Raw genomic sequence first — 21,075 nt, 5'->3', positions numbered from 1 at the left:
TACATCTTCTTAAATTTATATCTGCATCTTTTCTGGTGCAGATATGTGATTACGTTGGAAAGGAAACCTCCCCACCTGGTGTGGAAATTTCCTCCACCAATGCAACTCCTCTTTTAGTTACAGTCTTAGAGAGTTGTTTGTCTAGGGCACTGTGAGGTTAAGTGACTTGTCCAAGGCCTCATACTATGTATTAGAGTCAAGATTTTAATCCAAGTCTTCCTGACTCCAAGACCAGCTAATCATACAGTAGACCATCACCTCTCAACAACAGACCTAAAGCTACTTACTGAAAACTTATGTAACATGCATTATTATTAAATAACATATAGGTTGGTACAAGTAGGTCAGACTAACCCGGTAAGAACTGGGAATCTTTCAAATAATAATAGCTATAGTAATAGATAGCATTTATATAGGGCTCTAAGGTTTGCAAAGTGCTTTACATATGTTATCTCAGTTGATCCTCACAGCAATCCTGCAAGGAAAGTGCTATTATCATCCCTTTTTAGAGATAAGGAAACTGAGGTTAACAGGGGTTAAGTGACTTGCCCAGGGTCTCACAGCTAGTAAGTATCTGAGACAGGATTTAAACTTTGGTCTTCCTGACTCTAAAGCCACAGTCTATCCACCAGGCCTTCTAGCTATCCCCCAAATGGGCTCAGACTCCAACTTGCAGCCTCATATCTGTCACATCGTCATATAGATGGAAGTATGAGTGACTATGCAGAAGAGGGACAGAGAAATGATAATTCATAAAATCTATGATTTCTTTATCTCTAAAGAGCTTACTTTGCAGATGAAACAATCCACACTTTAATATGACTAATGAACCAAAGCCCTGTGGAAGTTCAAGATAGTTATCACACTGTGAAAGGCTGTTTCCCTGGTATAATGTATTAAAATCAACCTCTTCATCAAAATTAGGAATGATAGACATCCCCTCTCTTCTTGCTTTCTAAGTTACAATGGGAATAAAGCCAGGATTTTAATTCTGAAAACCCTGCGAGGGAATTCAGAAGTGACATGAAAGAGACCAGCCAATCCAGGACCATCAGGGATCTCCTTTTCGTCAGACACTGGGATTACCCAACAGATATGGAAACCAAAAGAAAAGATGGAAATAGCTAGAACAAAACACATAGCTTACTATTGATGAACCATTAATTCAGCCAAAGTGTTATCATTTTCTTAAGCAGTCTCTCAGTGATAGAAATTGAAGCTATTTCCTGAGAACCTATGGTGTGTGTGTGGAGGGGGAGGGGGGTGTATCATCATTAAATTCCTTGTATGGGGTCAGGTTCCACTACAGACACCATAACTGCTGAAATAGGTATTTCTCTGCAGCAGCTCCTCTCTTCACTTATTGTATTGCATGAGATGGCACTATTACAGTTTTCTGTCTATTTCATTTCTTATAGCTCAAGCTGGAAAGCCTTCATGCATGGATCTAGTGACCATATATGTCTCAGAACCAGCCGAGCTCAGGACCACCTTGCCACCAGAGGGTTATGTAATGTATTAAAAAAATTGGGTGTGTGTGTGTATATATACATATATACACACACATATATTATACATACATACATACATACATACATGTACATAGGCCACCCCGTGGTGAATGTTTTTGGCCAACACAACTTGAGGAACTATTTCCTAAAGCTAGGAGACACAGTAATGAGCTAAAGTGGATGAAGTCACTATATGGGTGAATATGGATCCTTGAAGTATGTAGGTCAGAGACTTCATTGTCATTAGTTTCTTTTGCTCTGTACCTTCCTCTATAATGCATACCATTTGTATCTTATTTTCTATATCTATTTGGTTTTACTAGAAAGGGATTTGTCCCCATCTCCATTTTCATTCACAGATGACCTTGTCCAACTGGTTTTTTTTTTTGTTTTTTTGGTTTTTTTTACGGGGCAACGGGGTCAAGTGACTTGCCCAGGGTCACACAGCCAGTAAGTGTCAAGTGTCTGAGGCCGGATTTGAACTCAGGAACTCCTGAATCCAGGGCCGGTGCTCTATCCACTGCACCACCTAGCCGCCCCCAACATCAAGCCAACTGATTTTTGTTGCAAGTAGAAATTATCAAGCAACAATAGAAATGAAAGCACTGTGAAAAGGCAAACACAAGCCAAAGTACGTGGGATTGCTATCATTATTCAGTATTAGACACTGTGTAGTAAAGAGGGAAGGGTACTATACTAGAACTGGAGCTGAAAGACTTGAGATCTAGTCCCAGTCATACTGCTAATAAGCCATTTGACTTTTGTTAAGCAATGTAACAACCCACCTGAGCCTCATCTTTCTCATTTCTAAAACAGGAATATTAATTGCCCTTCTGCCACTTCTCCATGGTAAAGACCCTCATCACCTTGTGCCTGGACTATTTTAATAGCCTACTGGTGGGTCTGCCTGCCACAAGTCTCTCCCCACTTAAGTCCATCCTACACTCAGCTGTCAAACTGATCTTCAATTTTCTGTCTGATATTGTCACTCCCTCCCATTCAATAAGCTACATTCCTATTACCTACAGGATCAACTTTAAAATCCTCTGAATATATGCAATGCCCCTTGTCACCTGGCCCCCTCCTACCTTCTAGTCTTCTCACATTTTACTCCTCTCTGTGACACAGTGACACTGACCTCCTTGTTGTTTCAATAAGACCTTTCTTGACTCTGGAGCATTTTCACTAGCCTTCCCCTATGCCAGAAATTCTCTCCCTCCTCTTTCTACTTCCTGACTTCCCTGGCCTCCTCCATGTCACAGCTAAAATCCCACCTTCTACAAGATACTTTTCCCAATCTCACTTAATATCAGTGCTTTCCCTAATGTTTAATACTTTCAGTTTATCCTTATGTCTTGTTTGTACATGGATGTTTGAGTATTGTCTCCCCCATTAGACTATGGGCTCCTTGAGAGCCAGAACTGTCTTTTCCCATTCTTTGTATCCCCAATTTCTTTGTATCCCCATTACTTAGTACAGTGCCTGGCACGTAGTAGGTCCTTAATAAATGTTTACTTTCTGACTGACTGCCTTGCAGAGTTATTATGACTATCAAAGGAGATACTAGATACAAAAACACTTTGAAAACTGTGAAATGTTACAAACGTTAGGTATTACTGTATATTTATCAATAGTTCTCATCTAATGAGCAAATATGTCCCTTTTCCTAGTCCAGACCCCAGATATCCTCTCAAGCAAACCAAAATCATATTTACATTCTTATTCTATCCACCCCTTCAGGCCACTTCTTGTGGAAAAAAATATCACTCAGAAAGGTCATTTAGCCTAACTAATGAGAATAGCTTGGCTTAATACCCTTCTAGTGCTCTCACAAAGAGGATTAACTCTTCCACTTGAATCTTCTGCAACAAATCCAAGGAGGGGGCCTGAGAAACTGAACTCTTGAATTCTGATGCTCAAGATGTGGCATGTATAAAGAAATAACTAAATAGCCCGTACCATAACTGCCCAAGATAGCTTTACCTCCTCATCTCCAGGAACACAGACAATATGAACCTGCTCTACCATCCCAAGAGAATTCAAGAAGCAAAGTGATTACACTCTCTTTCACTAGCACTAGAAACAGAGGGGAAGCAGTGGAGCCAAAGTCCCAAGTCCTGAGGAATTCTTCTACTAAACAAATGGAAGAAGAGAGCATGCCCCCACAAACAATGATTTTCTCTTTTTTTAGAAACATAATTTTATTGAAAAAGAACACACTCTTCAGAGACTTTTCCCCATCTTCTACTGATGAGAACTGAAGTAGTAATTTCTTGATAGTTCCCGATCAGAGTATATAGGCAGCCAGTAGAGAATATAGGTACATTTTAAAATAAGAATAATAATAAAGCACATGGAGTTCAGTGAGAGTTAATGATAGTACCTGCTCTGGTTTGATGGGCTCAGTGGTTGTAAATATGTCAGAATAATGTTGTCTCTCAAAGACTCGATCCAATACTTCTAACTGCTGCTGAGTGAAAAGGTCTCCCCGCATCTGTTTCCGAAGGAAATCTCTGCCTGGGAGGGAATGGCCATTTGGTACTGGAGACTCCTGAATACCTTTAAAGGGGAAGAAAATAAAGAGAAGTCTGAATAGATGTTACAAGTGCCCAAAGGAGGATGTGTTAAAAACATAGAACATTAGAACTACAAACAACCTTAGAGAACATTTAGACCAGTTCACTTCTTTTACAAAGGGAGAAACTAAGGCTCAGAGAGGTTAAAACCACTTGCTTAAGATCTCATAGCTACTTTGTTCCAGAGTCAAATGAATGTCCGTAAATGTCGAGTAAATTCATCCAGGGTGAGAGAGGGGTGGGGGGTGGAGAGAGGAAAAGAGAAGAGAGGAGAGGAGAGATAAAGAGAGAATGTCACCAACATTTGCAATCTACATTAATGAAAGGAGTTCCAGCACCAGCATTTCTGAGTAATTCTCCCCCATAATCATGAAAATATTAAATGTTAATTTTTTGGATGCATCTTGGGCCTAAACTTTCCAAAACAATGCCAAAGGCAAGAAGAATAGCAGCTAATTTATTTGTATTTCCTTCATTTATTTATCTATGAAAAGATAAAATGCAAGAAAACAAAGATGACAAGAATAATGTTATCAGCAGACCAGATGCTTCCTTATAACTTGTATTATAATGCTACACAAGCAGTGATGCTGACATTCCCCAAAACATTTCTGGAAACCACCTTTTGGAATTGCTTTTAGGGAACAACTAACAAGTCACACAATAAAATAATTCTTATGATTTGTACTCACACTTTTATTTTAACTTTTTCAAAAAACTTCCCAAGTTTCATCAACCATCTTACTCATTAGACTTTGAATGACTTTTGGCTGATTAAAAAATAAATAAATAAAGCCACTCTCAAATGACAAAATAATATGTGGAATTATTCTGAGGGTCATTCCAAAAATATTCTCAACAATGGCAACATGACTGACAAATGTGTGGTCACCAGGAGGAACAGTTTTGAAAGGAACAACATTCCATTGGATAAGTAAGTCCTAGAAATTATGTTTAAAATCAGTCACATGATTTTATTTATTCCCTGGTTATTAGAGCCCAAGAAAATGCTAATTTAGAATCTATAATCTAGGTGGGCCCGAGAAGCTACTGGAACATGCCCAGTGGTCCTATCTTTTTGGTTGCTGATCCTCTCAGCAATGGTTCAGCAAGATGCCTCCCTATGCCATACATTTCTCTTTCCCCATCATACCCAGAGTCCTCCACCTTCAAAGGACAAATAGTCTGTTTTTTGAAGAAATTGGTCTCATCCCTTCAATGGCTGAACTGTGGCTCAAGAATCGCTTCCAGCATTTTGCTGATTTTAGTAAACTATGAATGCAGACAGTTATGGTGTTTGCACATTTATAAAAGCTTTGTGCACATCATAATAACAGGAACCAAAGCTTCAGTTCCTCCACATCAGGATATGTTTTTCAGGACCATTTCACAATTTTCTTCATTTGGCAGGGACTAGGGACATGTCAGTGATTGCTAAGAGGGAATTTTAAGTTGAGAGTGAGTTTCAACATGATGAATGGGTAGAAGCAAATAGGCCATAAATAATGTAATTTAGCATATATGGAACTTATCCTATTCTGCCCTTGACTGTATGACCTCAGGAAAGTTTTAGGGATATCCAACAGTTTTTAAAAACCCTAACCAAATATTCCTGAGCTATTTACGGAAATTGCTTTTACTGTTGAAATTCTAACCATTTTTCATGACCCAACTCAAATGCTACATCCTCATTCTTTCCTATTCCCTGATTCCTGTACCTCCTGCCCAAAATGATTTTTCCTTGCCCCTATCTCACACAGCACATTGTTTGTAGTTCCATTATAAACTCATAATGTGGAGGCAGCTAGGTGGCACAGTGGATAAAGCACCGGCCCTGGATTCAGAAGGACCTGAGTTCAAATCCAACCTCAGACGCTTGACACTTACTAGCTGTGTGACCCTGGGCAAGTCACTTAACCTTCATTGTCCCGCAAAAAACAAACAAACAAAAAAAAGCAAATAAACTTATAATGTTCTACTTTGCATTATAATTGTTGTATAGATTTAGATATAGATATATAGGTATGACAGATTGTATGCTTATAGAAATAGATGGGAATATGGATATATAAATGTCTACTCATATGGATATAGATGTAAGTATAGATGTGGAAAAAGATATAGATTATGCATAGATATGGATATGGATATAGATATAGATATTTAGGGATAGATATAGCTATAAATATAGACAGATACATAGCCATATATCTAGAGACATAGATGTAGATGTAGATATGGATATAGATGCAAGTATATATATGTGAGTGTGTGCATCATCTATCCTCTATCCATTGTGCCACCTAACTCTGCTAAGTATAGGCAGAGATATGTGTCCCAATACATAGAGCACCAGGACTGGAATCAGGAAGACTCATCTCCTTGAGTTCAAATCTGGCGTCAGACACTTACTAGCTAGATGACCCTGAGCAAGTCACTTAACCCTGTTTGCCTCAGTTTCCTCATCTGTAAAATGATCTAGAGAAGGATATAGCAAATTATTCCAATATCTTTGCCAAGAAAACCCCAAATGGGGTCACAAAGAGTTAGAAACAACTGAAAATGACTCAAAAACAATAACAGGATTAAAGGTGTGGGTAAGATATATCAATATAGATGTATATGGGGGCAGCTAGGTGGCGCAGTGGATAAAGCACTGGCCTTGGATTCAGGAGTACCTGAGTTCAAATCCGGCCTCAGACACTTGACTTACTAGCTGTGTGACCCTGGGCAAGTCACTTAACCCCCATTGCTCAGCAAAAAAAAAATATATATATATGTATATGTATATGTTTATAAATAGATATCTGGAGATATCCATTTATGCAGATGTAGATATTGATGTGGACTAGATGTGTATATATATACATATATATAGTATATATAAATGTAGATGTGGATATAGATGTAGCCATATAGATAGAGAAAGAAAAGGTGAGAGAGAAAAAAAGAAAAGGAGAGAAAAAGAAAAGAAAGAGAAAGGAGAGAGAAATACTATCTTGTTTTTCCAATTCAAGTAAGCAAACATTTATCTAGCACCAACTAAGTGCAAGACCTTTCAGTAGCTACTGGGCATACAAAAAATATAAAGAATTAGTCCCAGCACTAAAGGAACTCACATTCTATTGGGGAAGAGAGATAGATAGATAGATAGATAGATAGATAGATAGATAGATAGATAGATAGATACATAGATACATAGATACATAGATAGATACATAGATACATAGATAGATACATACATAGATAGATACATAGATACATAGATAGATACATAGATAGATACATAGATACATAGATAGATACATACATAGATACATAGATACATAGATACATAGATACATAGATACATAGATACATAGATACATAGATACATAGATACATAGATACATAGATACATAGATACATAGATACATAGATAGATAGATAGATAGATAGATAGATAGATAGATAGATAGATAGATAGATAGATAGATAGATGATGGATGGATAGATAGATGATATTTGAAGGATTGAGAAAGGACTAATAACCAGACATATAAGGAATAGTCTCATGTAAGGGGTATCAAGAGCCATCCTCCTACAGTCTAAATTACTTGAGGGCAGGATCATAGATTTAGAGACAGAAGGGATCTTACAGGTCATCTAGTCAAGGGCTTCTTAAATTTTTCCACTTGCAACCCCTTTTTACCTGAGAAATTTTTGCATGACCCTGGGTATATAAGTATACAAATAGGTATACAAATCAAACATTTACTGCCAAAATTTTTGCAACTCCCATATTCAGTTACATGATTCCATATGGGGTCACAACTCACAGTTTAAGAAGCTTTGATCTAGTCCAACACCCTCATTTTAGAGATGAAGGATAATTGAGACTTAGAGAGTTAAAGTCACTTGGCCAAGATTATACAGGGAAAACATGGCAGTCAGGACTCTAATTGAGGTCCTCTGATTCCATATTCAGGGTTTATCCCACTATAATTCAATGCCGAGACTCATTCTTATTTTTCTATATATCTCCCCCAACCACCTAGCACAATACACTGCACATCTATTTATTCTTTGTGCAGATTCATTATTTCATCCATGTAATAAAAGTCTTAGATGATTCACCATCTTAGATGATTGTCTGAAGCCCAGAAGGATTCAGTGACTTGCCCATGGTCACCTAGCCAATGTGTGTCAAAGGCTGGGCCTGCCCCCAAGTCCATGTGACTCCAAGGCCACTGATCCACAGTACCCTCTCTTCACTATATGCTCTTCATTATATACTTAATAAATATTTGTTCAAATAAATTTAATTACTCATAATTACTGCTGTGCAACTGCCTTAATTTGTTATCAAGCATTAAAATGTAGAAACATGAATGATTAAAACTCTCCACCTTTTAAGCTACTAATTTTAGCTTCTTGGGATTTGGGGGGTTTTTTGCAAGCTGCCCAAAGAGAACACTCCCTGACTTAACAGAGGAATGTAGTGTGAAGCTACGTGAAATATTCTAGCCCGTTTTATTCCAGAGAGCAAAAGCTGAACTCGTAGTTTGAATGGCATGTTGAAATCTGTGTGTAGACATGTACACGAGTACAAAGGTACTGAAGGGACAGGGTATCTTTAAATCTCTCTTCTATTCCAAATCAAATAATATGTAATAGACCTGGTGCTGGGTTTAGTCAACCATGGCTTATAAAATTAAAATTCTGGTAACCGGCTTCATGGTAGCAAAAGGGCAGAGAGCCCCTGTCTATGGAGCAAAGCGACGCCAGCTTTAGATTTCAAGTTAAACTAATGTTATTCTCAGCTTGGCTCCAAAGCTAAAGCTTTGCACAAAGATAGTTGAGAGAGGGGGCAAGGAAAGCAGCCTTGGATTCACATTTGTCCAGAGAAAGTTGTCGCCTGTGTGTCTAAAAAGATCATCTACCTTGAGTTTTCTTTAGAGTGCAGCAGATTCATTTTTAATATTTTCTCCTGGATTGTGTTGTTTTGTTGGTGTTGTCATGCATGATATTTCTTTTTTTATAATGCCCCCATTAAAGAAGTCTTCTACCACCCACTTCATCATAGTGAGCAAGTGACCCTGTGCTCTCCAAGGTCCTGCCAGGAGAGCATGAGGTCTGAGAGGACCCACCATGATAGAAAGGCTTCCAGAGATGCGCTGTCCCTGGGACCCATAGACCAGCCTAGCTCAGCCCTGAGAAATTCATAAGTACAATGTTACCCACCCACCCGGGAACCCAGTGATATATTGTGGGGACCGTAGCAATTCAAAAAAATTGTCTCCTAAGTCCCAGATAGGTCAAGTTTCAGGGGTGGAAGACGTGCCCACAATGACAAAATTCCTTGAAGTATATGAAAGAAAAGAGAAAATTTTCCTTAAGTGCAGATCTGACCAAATAACTCCCCTACTCAGTCAACTCTAGTGGCTTTCTTTTACCTATAGGATTAAATATGAACTATTCTCTTCAGCTTTTAAAGCCATATAAAATCTGTCCCTAACTTATCATTTCAGTGTCATTGAACATTACTTCCCCTCCTGCATTCTGTGATCCAAACTGCCCTCCCTGTTCCTCATTCACGCCATCTCCAATTTATGCACCTGTTGGATGACCATTTCCTATGCCTAAAATACACTCCCTCCTTTCTTCTAACTCAGAGTACCCCTCTTCCCTTAAAATGCAACTCAAGTATCACCTTCTGTATGGAGCCTTTCCTGATTCCTCCCAACTGGTAGCATCTTCCTTTCCAAACTAACTTGTATTTAGTTACTTTGTGTAGATGGATGGATGGATGGATGGATGGATGAATGGATGGATAGATGATAGATTGACAGATAGGTAGATGGATGGATAGATACATAGGGATAGATAGATATAGATATTTTTACTGATTAAATGTTTGTTTATGCTATCTGTATATATATATATATATATATACATATCTGTGTGTATATACACATATACACATATATATGATGTACTTGTCTCTCCCATTAGAATGTAAACTCCTCGTGGGTAGGGATTGTTTCATTCTTTATACTTACATCTCCTTCTCCTAGCACAATGCCTGGGACATAGCAGATACTTAACAAATACTTGTTGATTAGTTGATTGATAGAATAATGGGAGAGGTCATAGTTCCTCTCATCTTAAAAAAAAAAAAACCATGATCTGAGAAATCCTTGCTATAATACTAGGCTATTTGACATATAGTAACCCCTTAATAAAAGCTTCTTTCTTTATTCAAAAGTTTCCAGGAACCTTTGGAGATTAAGTAACTTGTCCAGAGATAGGCGATCCTTATAGATAAGAGGAGGGACTTCAAGATTTTCTTTGGTTGCATAATGCTATCTCTCTACCAAGTACATTAGGATGATGATGGTGATGGTGATAATTGCTGTGATTATGAAGATGATGAAAATGAAGATGATGGTGGTGATGGTGATGTTAACAGTTTGACTAGAGCCAGCCTGAAACACAATGCCACCCTCTCTGTTCCTTTTGATTCTCAGAAGTAGTTTATCACACTCATTGAGATACAAACTCCGTCAGTGGCATTGCTAGCCTACAATTCTCCAGCCTATACTGCTTCTGTAAATGTCTCAGGACACACACAGTGTCCACTGTAGATGAACCTGGCTGCCACTCCCATGGCAATGCTACTGCACTCCGTAGTATGATGATGGGCACGACTATGCAGAGGTTGTTGTTCTTGTCACCCATCACTATTACTATCACCATCTCATTCTTCTAATCTTTTCCTACGGAGTACAGGTGGATAAGATAATTGCTTTTCTAATTGAATAAAAGCATTTAGATGTAAGTTTGTCTTCTGTAGGACAAGGATAAGTCCCTTTTCCTAGTCACATAGATTTCCATCTCCTCTGCTTATATATAGTCTCCAATGAACCTCAGTGTGGGTCATAATATCACTGTGAGATAGTACATTATCATCACCATTTCCTCTACTGTACTCTCTATATTTTGAAAGTTTTCCATTTCAAATAGCTTAGAAATTATGGGTATTTGGTATGGCAGCATCTATGAAAACCATAGCAGGAAGGATGGCAGGGATAATGCCCACCACATCCTATTCCCATAGGACTTCGATTTCTTCTGCTAGCTTTCTATATTTTGAAATGCTTTGTGCCACACAACTTAGAGATCATGAGTATTTGGCATGACAACATTTATTAACAACGTGATTCTTAAGTTTCTATGAATTACCATTCTGTCTGGGTGATTTGGGGCAGCTAGGTGGCCTAGTGGATAGAGAACCAGGCCTGGAATCAGGAAGACCTGAATTCAAATCCAACCTCAGACACTTACTAGCTGAATGACCCTAGGCAAGTCACTTGACCCCGTTTGCCTCAGTTTCTTCATCTGTAAAATGAGCTGTAGAAGGAAACAGCAAACCATGCCAGTATCTTTGCCAAGAAAACCCCAAATGGGGTCATGAAGAGTCAGACACAATTTAAACAACTAAACAAAAACAACTGGGTGATTTGGGGCAGCAGTTCAGTCTGTGGTAGTAGTCCAGTTCCAGTACAATTTATTGGTTGCATTCTCCAGGATATTTTGAAGTATATATTTGTACACTGAAGATTTGTCATCTGTCAGTGCATAAAAGATAGCAAGCTTCTGAAGCATGATTCTAGACACCAGATCATGTTTTGCTAGATATTTCATAAATGCTAAATTTTTATGAACTGCATTTGCACAGTTTCTACTGTTTCTTTGCATAAAAATTGCTAAATCTGGCATCCTTAAAGAGAACTCTTCTTTAATTTTTTTATTATAAATAAAATGGCCCTTAATTGTCATCATAAACTGCTTCATTTCCACAAAGAAATCTGCATAAATTAGCCTTTTGTTTAATGATTCTCTGTCAGCATATCTATTCACTGAGTCCATGAAGAGGTCTTGGGATTCCATTCTTTGCCTCAAGGCTCAATGTGGAGATAAACCACTTTTAGTTATATCTAGCAAATCCAAAGATTTGTACCTGTTGTCAGTCTTATTCAATGAAGTAATATCTGCCTGTTCCAAAACTATGTCTGTAGTTCGAAACTTACTTTTCATGTACTCTAAAAAAATGTCTGTCAATCCTTTTCCTCCATTTGGTGAGGAAGTATTAATGTCTCTATGATTGTCTGAAGGTAAAAGAAGATGGTGCTTTGTTAATATTGTACAAGTTTTTGTTAGTCTATTTAAAAAATCTGTTATGCCCCACTTTACAATTCCAATAGTATACATTAAGACTGGTATTGCCTGGGTGTTAATGGCTTTAAAAGTGGTATTTCTATCCAAGCACTGATGTGAGGATGTCAATAAGTCTCTAAACATATTTAGCAACAGTCTTTTCCTTCACATCATTATCCTCTATTTACATTGCCCAGAGGAAGCTAAGGTACTGTAGGCATTGCCTTTAATCATTGGTTCAGTGTGAACCTCGGATTGAAGCTTAAAACCTTCAGGCTCTATCTTTCCTTAAACATAGTTTGCTTATTGTTTCCCCATTGGACTTTGAGCTCCTTGAGAGAAGGATCCAGTTTGTTTTTGTTTTTTTAGGAGAGGATTAGCTTTTTTCTGTATCCCCTGAACTCAGTTGAGTGCATGGCACATAGTAGGCGCTTAATAAATTCTTACTGACTTCTTGACTTGACTTTGCCTTGCATACATTAAGTATTTTACACTTATAAACTACCAAAAAATTATATCATTTGAGAAAGATTCCAAGAAATACAGGTATTGTTTTAAGTATTTTCAGTGGAGCCACATAACTTGATATTCACATCCATCAAGTTTTGGCTTTGCTGTTGTTCAGTCATTTTTCAATTGTGTCCTACTGTTCATAACCCCATTTGAGGTTTTCTTGGAAAGCTACTAGAGTGGTTTGCCATTTTCTTCTCCACCTCATTTTACAGATGAGGAAACTGAGGCAAGCAAGGTTAAGTGACTTGCCCAGAACACACAGCTAGTAAGTGTCTGAGGCCAGATTTGAACTCAGGAAGATGAATCTTCCTGACTTCAGGCCCCATATTCTATCCATTATGCCACCCAGCTGCCCAAGTTTCGGTTAACTCACTCATTAATTTGGAAGTCATACCTACTTAGTTATATTAAGGAAAGATGATAATGGATTTAAGACCAGACAGAACCTATATGGTCTTAAACTGTCTCCCTGAAAAATGCTATGTTTATGCCAATTATTCTTGGCATTACTATATTGGTGGCATGTTTTAAATTTAAAGTAAACAATTCAACACCAATCAAGTTTTATTGGGTTGTTTTACTATGTAAACCATCTACATAATGATGTAGTCTTCTAATGCTTTTTTGCAGATCTTCAGTAATTCTCTTAAGTTGCTTCTACAGTATTGTTATTTGATGCCTATCCTAGATACCTATTCCTCAATAATTCTACCTTTCCCACTATGATTCTTAGAATTGTAATGGCTGCCACACACACTGCTAAGTATAGGACCTGAAATATCTTGCCACTTTCTGTCAATTACTGTGGGAGAATGCCTTCAGTCATGATAATTACAGCAAATACTAACTTTTGAGAATTACTCTATTTGGATATAATTATTCTGTTTGGATTTATGCTACCAGACTAAAAGTCTTTTCAAAATTCCAGCTAATTATGACCATCTCCTTTTCAAAATTATTTGAGATATTGCCACAGTTTTTGTTAACCCTTTATTACAATATGGAACTTTCCTTTGAGGGTCTCAAAGCATTTTACAACAATACAAAGTCTTACTGTATGGAATGCTTTATAGGAAATTATATATAAATATTACAGACCCTGTGATTTAAGTAAAGTGGATCCTATAATTTTAAACTAAGCTATCATGAAAAACCTATTTATTTTTCTCTGCTTTCATTTATCACCCTTTCCAATTCATCCCTCATGCCGCTGCCACAATAATCTTTCAAATCCCTATTTCTGACCTTGCTCAAGATTCTTCATTGGCTCCCTAGTGCCTCTTGGCTAAAATACAACTTCCTCTGTCATTTAAAGGTTTTCACAAATAATCTCCCACCTGCCTTTCCAAATGTTTTTCATATTACTCCTCTCTACAAATTCTACATTCCAACCAAACTAGTATCCTTCTGTTCCCTGTATTTGACATTCAATCTGTTCCTTAACAGACACTAAAATTCATGCCTGGAATATACTTCCTCCTCACCTCTACCTTTCAGAATCTTTTGCTTCCTTCAAGGGTTAAATTAGTAGCCACCTTTTACAGGACCCCTTCCTTGATTCTTCTAATTGCTTGTGTTCTCCTCTTCCTCAAAATGTCTTAAATTTACTTATCTGTTTACATATTATATCCCTTACTACTTTAGATTATAAGCCCCCTGAAGACAGGGACTGTTTTTCATTTTATCTGTGTAGCCTCATTCCATGTTCAGTCCCGTCTAACTCTTCATGACCCCGTTTGGGGTTTTCTTGGCAAAGATACTGGAGTGGTTTGCCATTTCCTTCTCCAGATCATTTTACAGATGAGGAAACTGAGGCAAAAAAAGGTGAAGTGACTTGCTTAGGATCATAGAGCTAGTAAGACTCTAAGGCCAGATTTGAACTCAGAAAGTGGAGTCTTCCTCATTCAGGCTTGGCACTCTAACCACTGCGCCACCTAGCTGCCCTCCTTATACATCGGAAGCACCTAATAAATGTTCCTTGAGTTAAATTAAATTAAAGACAATTATTATGTTCTTTCTGAAATCCCACATTAAAAGCATCTAAATCCATATCATATGGATTGAATATTTGCAAAGATACATAGTTAGCAAATACTAGACTTCATTTGGGTAAAAGTTGTCTGAGTATGCACTTGGTGAAAATGCCTGTTAAAAAAAGTTACTGTTTTCAGTGTTGATACGCAGAGGAACTTCAATATAATATTTGTGTTTGGAACCAAGGAGATCACACACATTGTCCACTGTCTGTAACAATGTAAGGGAGGAGGGGCAGCTAGGTGGTGCAATGGATAGAGCACCAGCCCTGGAGTCAGGAGGACCTGAGTTCAAATCCAACCTCAGACATTTGACACTTACTAGCTGTGTGACTTTGGGCAAGACACTTAACCCCAATTGCCTCACTTAAAAAGAAAAATATAAGGGAGGAATGCTAGACCTCACCGAAAAAGTGACAGAGGCTTAAAGTCCTGGTACTTTTAACTTAGTGTCTACCTGTTTAAATTCATAAATTTCCATCAGAAAGAAAACACTGTGAAACCATAATGACTAAGCTTGGCTCCTGAGGGAAAAATGAAAAACTGTACCTTTCTCCCTTCTTTGCCAAAGTGGGGGACTATGGTTGCAGAACACTGCCTGTATTATGAGGTTCAGTGGATGGATTTATTGGGCAGTTTTGTTGAATTTTCTTGCTTTTTTTATGTTTTGTTACAAGGGAATGCTTGCTGAATAGGGAATGGGGAGAGGAGCATAATTAGAAATGAAGGTACTATAAAACAAAAGATGTTATTTGAAATTTAAATGAGATTTTGTAAAATGTCCATCAGAGAATACTAGAAATTATGTTCGTGTTGTTGGGTTTCATAGGAGAATTTCCTTTGATGGTCAGAAATAGAATATCAGATAGATAGATGTGCATATATAAATATGTTTCTCTATCTACAGATAGATATATCTATATGGAAAGATGTTTGGTAAGATCCATATCCACAAAGAGATCTATATCTCTACATAGAAATAGAAGTATAGATCTAAATCTATGTAAAGAGACAGATAGATATATATGTTATATATTATATATAGACATACACATGTGTGTATTTATGTGTGTACACAGAGTGGGAATGGGTCCCCAAAATGTCAATATAGTTTTAGGCTATTAAGACCTAAAACTGAACTAAAACTTTTGGGATACTCTGTGTGTGTGTGTGTGTGTGTGTGTGTGTGTGTGTTTCTGCCTGTCTGTCTGTGTGTCTATCTGTATTTCTGTGTATTCATATAGCATGAATCCTCTGGAGTGGCATCTCACTTGGACTGACCCTGATTCCCTTCCTTAGTTGACCCCTTCTTAAAACTACCTTCTTGCCCAATTGTATGCCAATAAATCTGACAATCTAAATGAAATGGATGAATATTTATGAAAATGCAAACTGCCCAGGTTAACTGATGAGGAAATGAAATCCTTAAATAAACCCATATTAGAAAAAGAAATTGAACAAGCCATTAACGAACTCCCTAAGAAAAAATCCCCAGGGCCAGATGGGTTTACAGGTGAATTTTACCAAACATTTCAAGAACAATTAATTCCAATATTATACAAATTATTTGGAAAAATAGGTGAAGAAGGAGTTCTACCAAATTTGTTTTATGATACAAATATGGTGGTGATACCAAAACCAGGCAGAGCAAAAACAGAGAAAGAAAATGATAGACCAATTTTCCTAATGAATATTGATGGTAAAATCTTAAATAAGATATTAGCAAGGAGATTACAACAAGTGATCACCAGGATAATACACTATGACCAGGTGGGATTTATACCAGGAATGCAGGGCTGGTTCAACATTAAGAAAACTATTAACATAATCAACCACATCAATAAGAAAACCAACCAAAATCATATGATTATCTCAATAGATGCAGAGAAAGCTTTTGACAAAATACAGCACCCATTCCTAATAAAAACACTAGAGAGCTTAGGAATAGGTGGAGCTTTCCTTAAAATAATAAACAGTATCTACCTAAAACCATCAGCAACCATTATATGCAATGGAGATAAATTAGAGGCCTTCCCAGTAAGATCAGGGGTGAAACAGGGATGTCCATTATCACCCCTCTTATTTAATATTGTACTAGAAATGTTAGCTTTAGCAATCAGAGAAGAGAAAGGAATTAAAGGAATTAGAATAGGCAAGGAGGAAACAAAACTATCACTCTTTGCAGATGATATGATGGTATACTTAAAGAATCCTAGAGAATCAACTCAAAAATTACTTGAAACAATTAACAACTTTAGCAAAGTAGCAGGATATAAAATAAATCCACATAAATCGTCAGCATTTCTATACATGACCAACAAAGTCCAGCAGCAAGAGATAGAAAGAGAAATTCCATTTAAAGTAACAGTAAATAATATAAAATACTTAGGAGTCTATTTGCCAAGACAAACACAGGAACTCTATGAACACAATTACCAAACACTCTTCACACAAATAAAATCAGATCTAAATAATTGTAAAGATATCAATTGCTCATGGATAGGCAGAGCTAATATAGTAAAAATGATAATTCTACCTAAATTAATTTACTTATTCAGTGCCATACCAATCAGACTACCTAAAAATTATTTTATAGAGCTAGAAAAAATAATAACAAAATTCATCTGGAAAAACAAAAAATCAAGAATATCAAGGGAAATCATGAAAAAAATGCACAGGAAGTTGGGTTAGCGGTACCAAACCTGGAGCTTTACTATAAAGCAGCAGTCATCAAAACTATCTGGTAGTGGCTAAGAAATAGAGTGGAGGATCAATGGAATAGGCTAGGCACAGGAAACACAGTAGTAAATTACACTAGTGATATAGTGTTTGATAAACTCAAAGACTCCAGCTTCTGGGATAGGAACTCAGTATTTGACAAAAACTGCTGGGAAAACTGGAAGATAGTATGGCAGAAATTAGGCATAGACCAACATCTTACACCTTATACTAAAATAAGGTCAAAATGGATACATGATTTAGACATAAGAGGAGATACCATAGGTAAATTAGGAGAGAAAGGAATAGTCTACCTTTCAGATCTTTGGAAAGGAAAACAGTTTATGACCAAACAAGAGATAAAGAATATTATAAAATGCAAAATGGATGATTTTGATTACATTAAATTAAAAAGGTTTTGTACAAACAGAAGCAATGCATCCAAAATTAGAAGGGAGGCAGAAAGCTGGGAAACAATTTTTATGGCCAGTACTTCTGATAAAGGCCTCATTTCTAAAATATATAGGGAACCAAATCAAATTTATAAGAATCCAAGTCATTCCCCAATTGAAAAATGGTCAAAGGATATGAACAGGCAGTTTTCTGATGAAGAAATCAAAGCTCTCTATTCCTATATGAAAAAATGCTCTAAATCACTAATAATTAGAGATATGGAAATTAAAATAACTCTGAGGTACCACCTGACACCTATCAGATTGGCTAAAATGACAAAAAAGGAAAATAATAAATGTTGGAGAAGCTGAGGAAAAAATGGAACACTAATGCATTTTTGGTGGAGCTATGAACTGATCCAACCATTCTGAAGAGCAATTTGGAATTATGCCCAAAGGACTATAAAGCTGTGCATACCCTTTGACCCAGCAATACCACTTTTGGGTCTTTTTCCCAAAGAGATCATGGAAAGGGGGAAAGGACTCACATGTACAAAAATATTTATAGCTGCTCTTTATGTGGTGGCAAGGAATTAGAAGTTGAGGGGATGCCCATCAACTGGGGAATGGCTGGACAAGTTGTGGTATATGAATGTAATGAAATACTATTATGCTGTAAGAAACGATGAGCAGGAGGAGTTCAGAGAAACCTGTAGGGTCTTGCATGGGCTGATGATGAGTGAGATGAGCAGAACCAGAAGAACATTGTACACAGTATCATCAACATTGTGTGTTGATCTACTATGATAGACTATATTCTTCTCACCAATGCAATGGTACAGAAGAGTTCCAGGGAACTCATGATGGAAGAGGATCTCCAAATCCAGGGGGAAAAAAAGAACTGGAGTATAGATGCTGAATGAACCATACTGTTTCCTTTGGTTTTGGTGACGTTTTTCTTTTTGAGGTTTTTCCTCATTGCTCTGATTTTTCTCTTATAACATGACTAATTCAGAAATATGTTTAATGTATATATGTGTGTGTGTGTGTGTATATATATATATATATAACCTATATCAGATTACCTGCTGTCTAGGGGAGGGGGGAGGGAGGGGAGGGAGGGAGAAAAATCTGAAATTGGAAAGCTTGTATAAACAAAAGTTGAGAACTATCTTTACATGTAACAGGAAAAAATAAAATACTTTATTAAAACAAAACAAAACAAAACCTACCTTCTTAAGGATATGTGTATTATGCATACCCACACATATATGTCCATATCATATATGTATATATCATACACAAACATATACATATATATATCTTCCCCTGTAACATAATTCATGTCTATCCATATTAATGAAAATGTTCTTAATGGCCTGTATTCACATTTTCATCATTCTCTCCCCTCCCTTTTCTAAAATGCTTAATCCTCCTCCCCAATATTGTTAATTGAGCTGATATGAGAAACAGTTCAGTGTATTCCCAAATTCTACTCACCTTCCTAAGGTTTTGGTACCCTTCTTTCTAAGTAATCTCTCAGCAATAAGAATGTCAGCATTAATTTTCCAAGCTACCCTTCTCAAATGGGTAAAACTAAACAGTAGACTCATCTTTGGTAAATGTTTTGCCCCTCCCAAAAAAAATAATTTTCAACATAAAAAAATTAATCCAAATGGGGTTAGATTGCACAAGGCTAATACTACTAATGGGCACCCTGGTAGATGGTAAATAAAGGGCCATAAATAACCTAAGCAAAGGGAGGAAGATAACTAATAGAGTTAAGCTGGGGAGGGTATATTATTAAAATACCTAGCAAGAATCTACTTCATAAACTGGTTGGGGAAAAATGAAGAAGCCCTGGAAAATGAAGTCCACTCCTGTCAGTTCTTTCAGAAGGTACTTTTGAGAAAGAGCCAGCTAAAGATGGGCCTAGGGCATCAATCCAATGGAGATGCCACTTCAGAGGACCCATGCTACTCAGCCCCTTGGGGCCAAAATGAATGCTCCTCATGATTTCTTAAAGGTAATTTCTAAGTTAGGGACACCAAATGAGAGAAATGGTTCTGGAATAAAGGGAAATTCTGTAGGGGCCGTAATTATTCAGCCATCAGCTTCACTCTGTCTTTCTGCACAGAGACGGAAAATGCAATTGTAAAATCGCCGAGGATGTTCAAATTCAACTTGAGTGTGTTTGATTGGAATATTACTCAGGGCAGTAGCTATTACACGCCACGATATACATTCTGGTGTTTAAATTGTACCAACACATTACTGAGGGTACCCAGTAGATGTTGGAATAAATAGATGGGATTTTTTTTTAATGAATCAATATAACCTAAAAGAACAAGCAGCAGAGCAGTGCTAACCGGCGAGTTTCTAAAGGACAAGTTTGCTATCTCTAATCCATACTGTCCAACTCCATTACCTTTTATCATACCTAATTACTTCACCTTACTAGAAAGATATGCCTGCTAATTAGGAAGGATGTTAACCACTATGTTTAAAATATTCTGAAGCAAATGAAATATTACTAGGAGCAAAAGGGTGATTTATTGCCCTGAATTGTGCTTTTAAATTAGTGTGAAGAAAGCTTAAAGGCATTGCTTTAATTATACCTAGAAGGATTTTCTTTTTTCCTTGCAAACTGCTTTCATTCCATCCCTTTTTAGCAAATTTGGCACCACTGCTTACTACATGCTCTCAAAATAATGTTTTAAAAACATATTTACTATAATTTCTTTGCATTACCCCCCCCCGGGTTGAGTGTTTAAATTACTGTATTTGTTTTTCCAAAGACCAATATAACTTTTTTTAAAAAAGAGAGGGAAGAAGAAGGTTTATATTTTGAAATATATATATATATATATATATGATCATTGCACAAATGTTTTCAGGAGAAATCACTATATTTCTCCAAGATGGGTATAGGTTTTGTCATAGATCAAAGTGAGAGGGAGGAAAAAAAAGATAAATCATCAGAGATCCAAAAATACTTTTCATTTGGAGAAGATATCAGGCCATTTCGATGGTACTGATAGAATTTCAGCTCTATCTCCATTACCTACTGCAGGCAGCCACAGTCAGGAGCCAACTACCCTAGATTATATTCCCTATAAGATGGTCACCGATA

At 37.0% G+C, this 21,075-nt stretch overlaps 1 protein-coding gene across 1 annotated transcript in view; it reads right to left on the bottom strand.

Annotated features, from left to right (window-relative positions):
* Window positions 1-21,075, bottom strand: part of PAX5 (paired box 5) — a 332,623-nt gene that overhangs the window by 211,932 nt on the left and 99,616 nt on the right. The window contains exon 6 of the mRNA XM_043997512.1: window positions 3,895-4,070. Coding sequence (XP_043853447.1) covers window positions 3,895-4,070 — 176 coding nt within the window. The remainder of the gene's footprint in view (window positions 1-3,894; window positions 4,071-21,075) is intronic.

The sequence above is a fragment of the Dromiciops gliroides genome, chromosome 1 (genome assembly GCF_019393635.1).
Source record: "Dromiciops gliroides isolate mDroGli1 chromosome 1, mDroGli1.pri, whole genome shotgun sequence".
In the NCBI taxonomy this organism is placed as follows: Eukaryota; Metazoa; Chordata; class Mammalia; order Microbiotheria; family Microbiotheriidae; genus Dromiciops; species Dromiciops gliroides.
The sequence above is the reverse complement of the archived record's forward strand: the minus strand, read 5'-3'. Positions and strand labels throughout refer to the sequence as shown.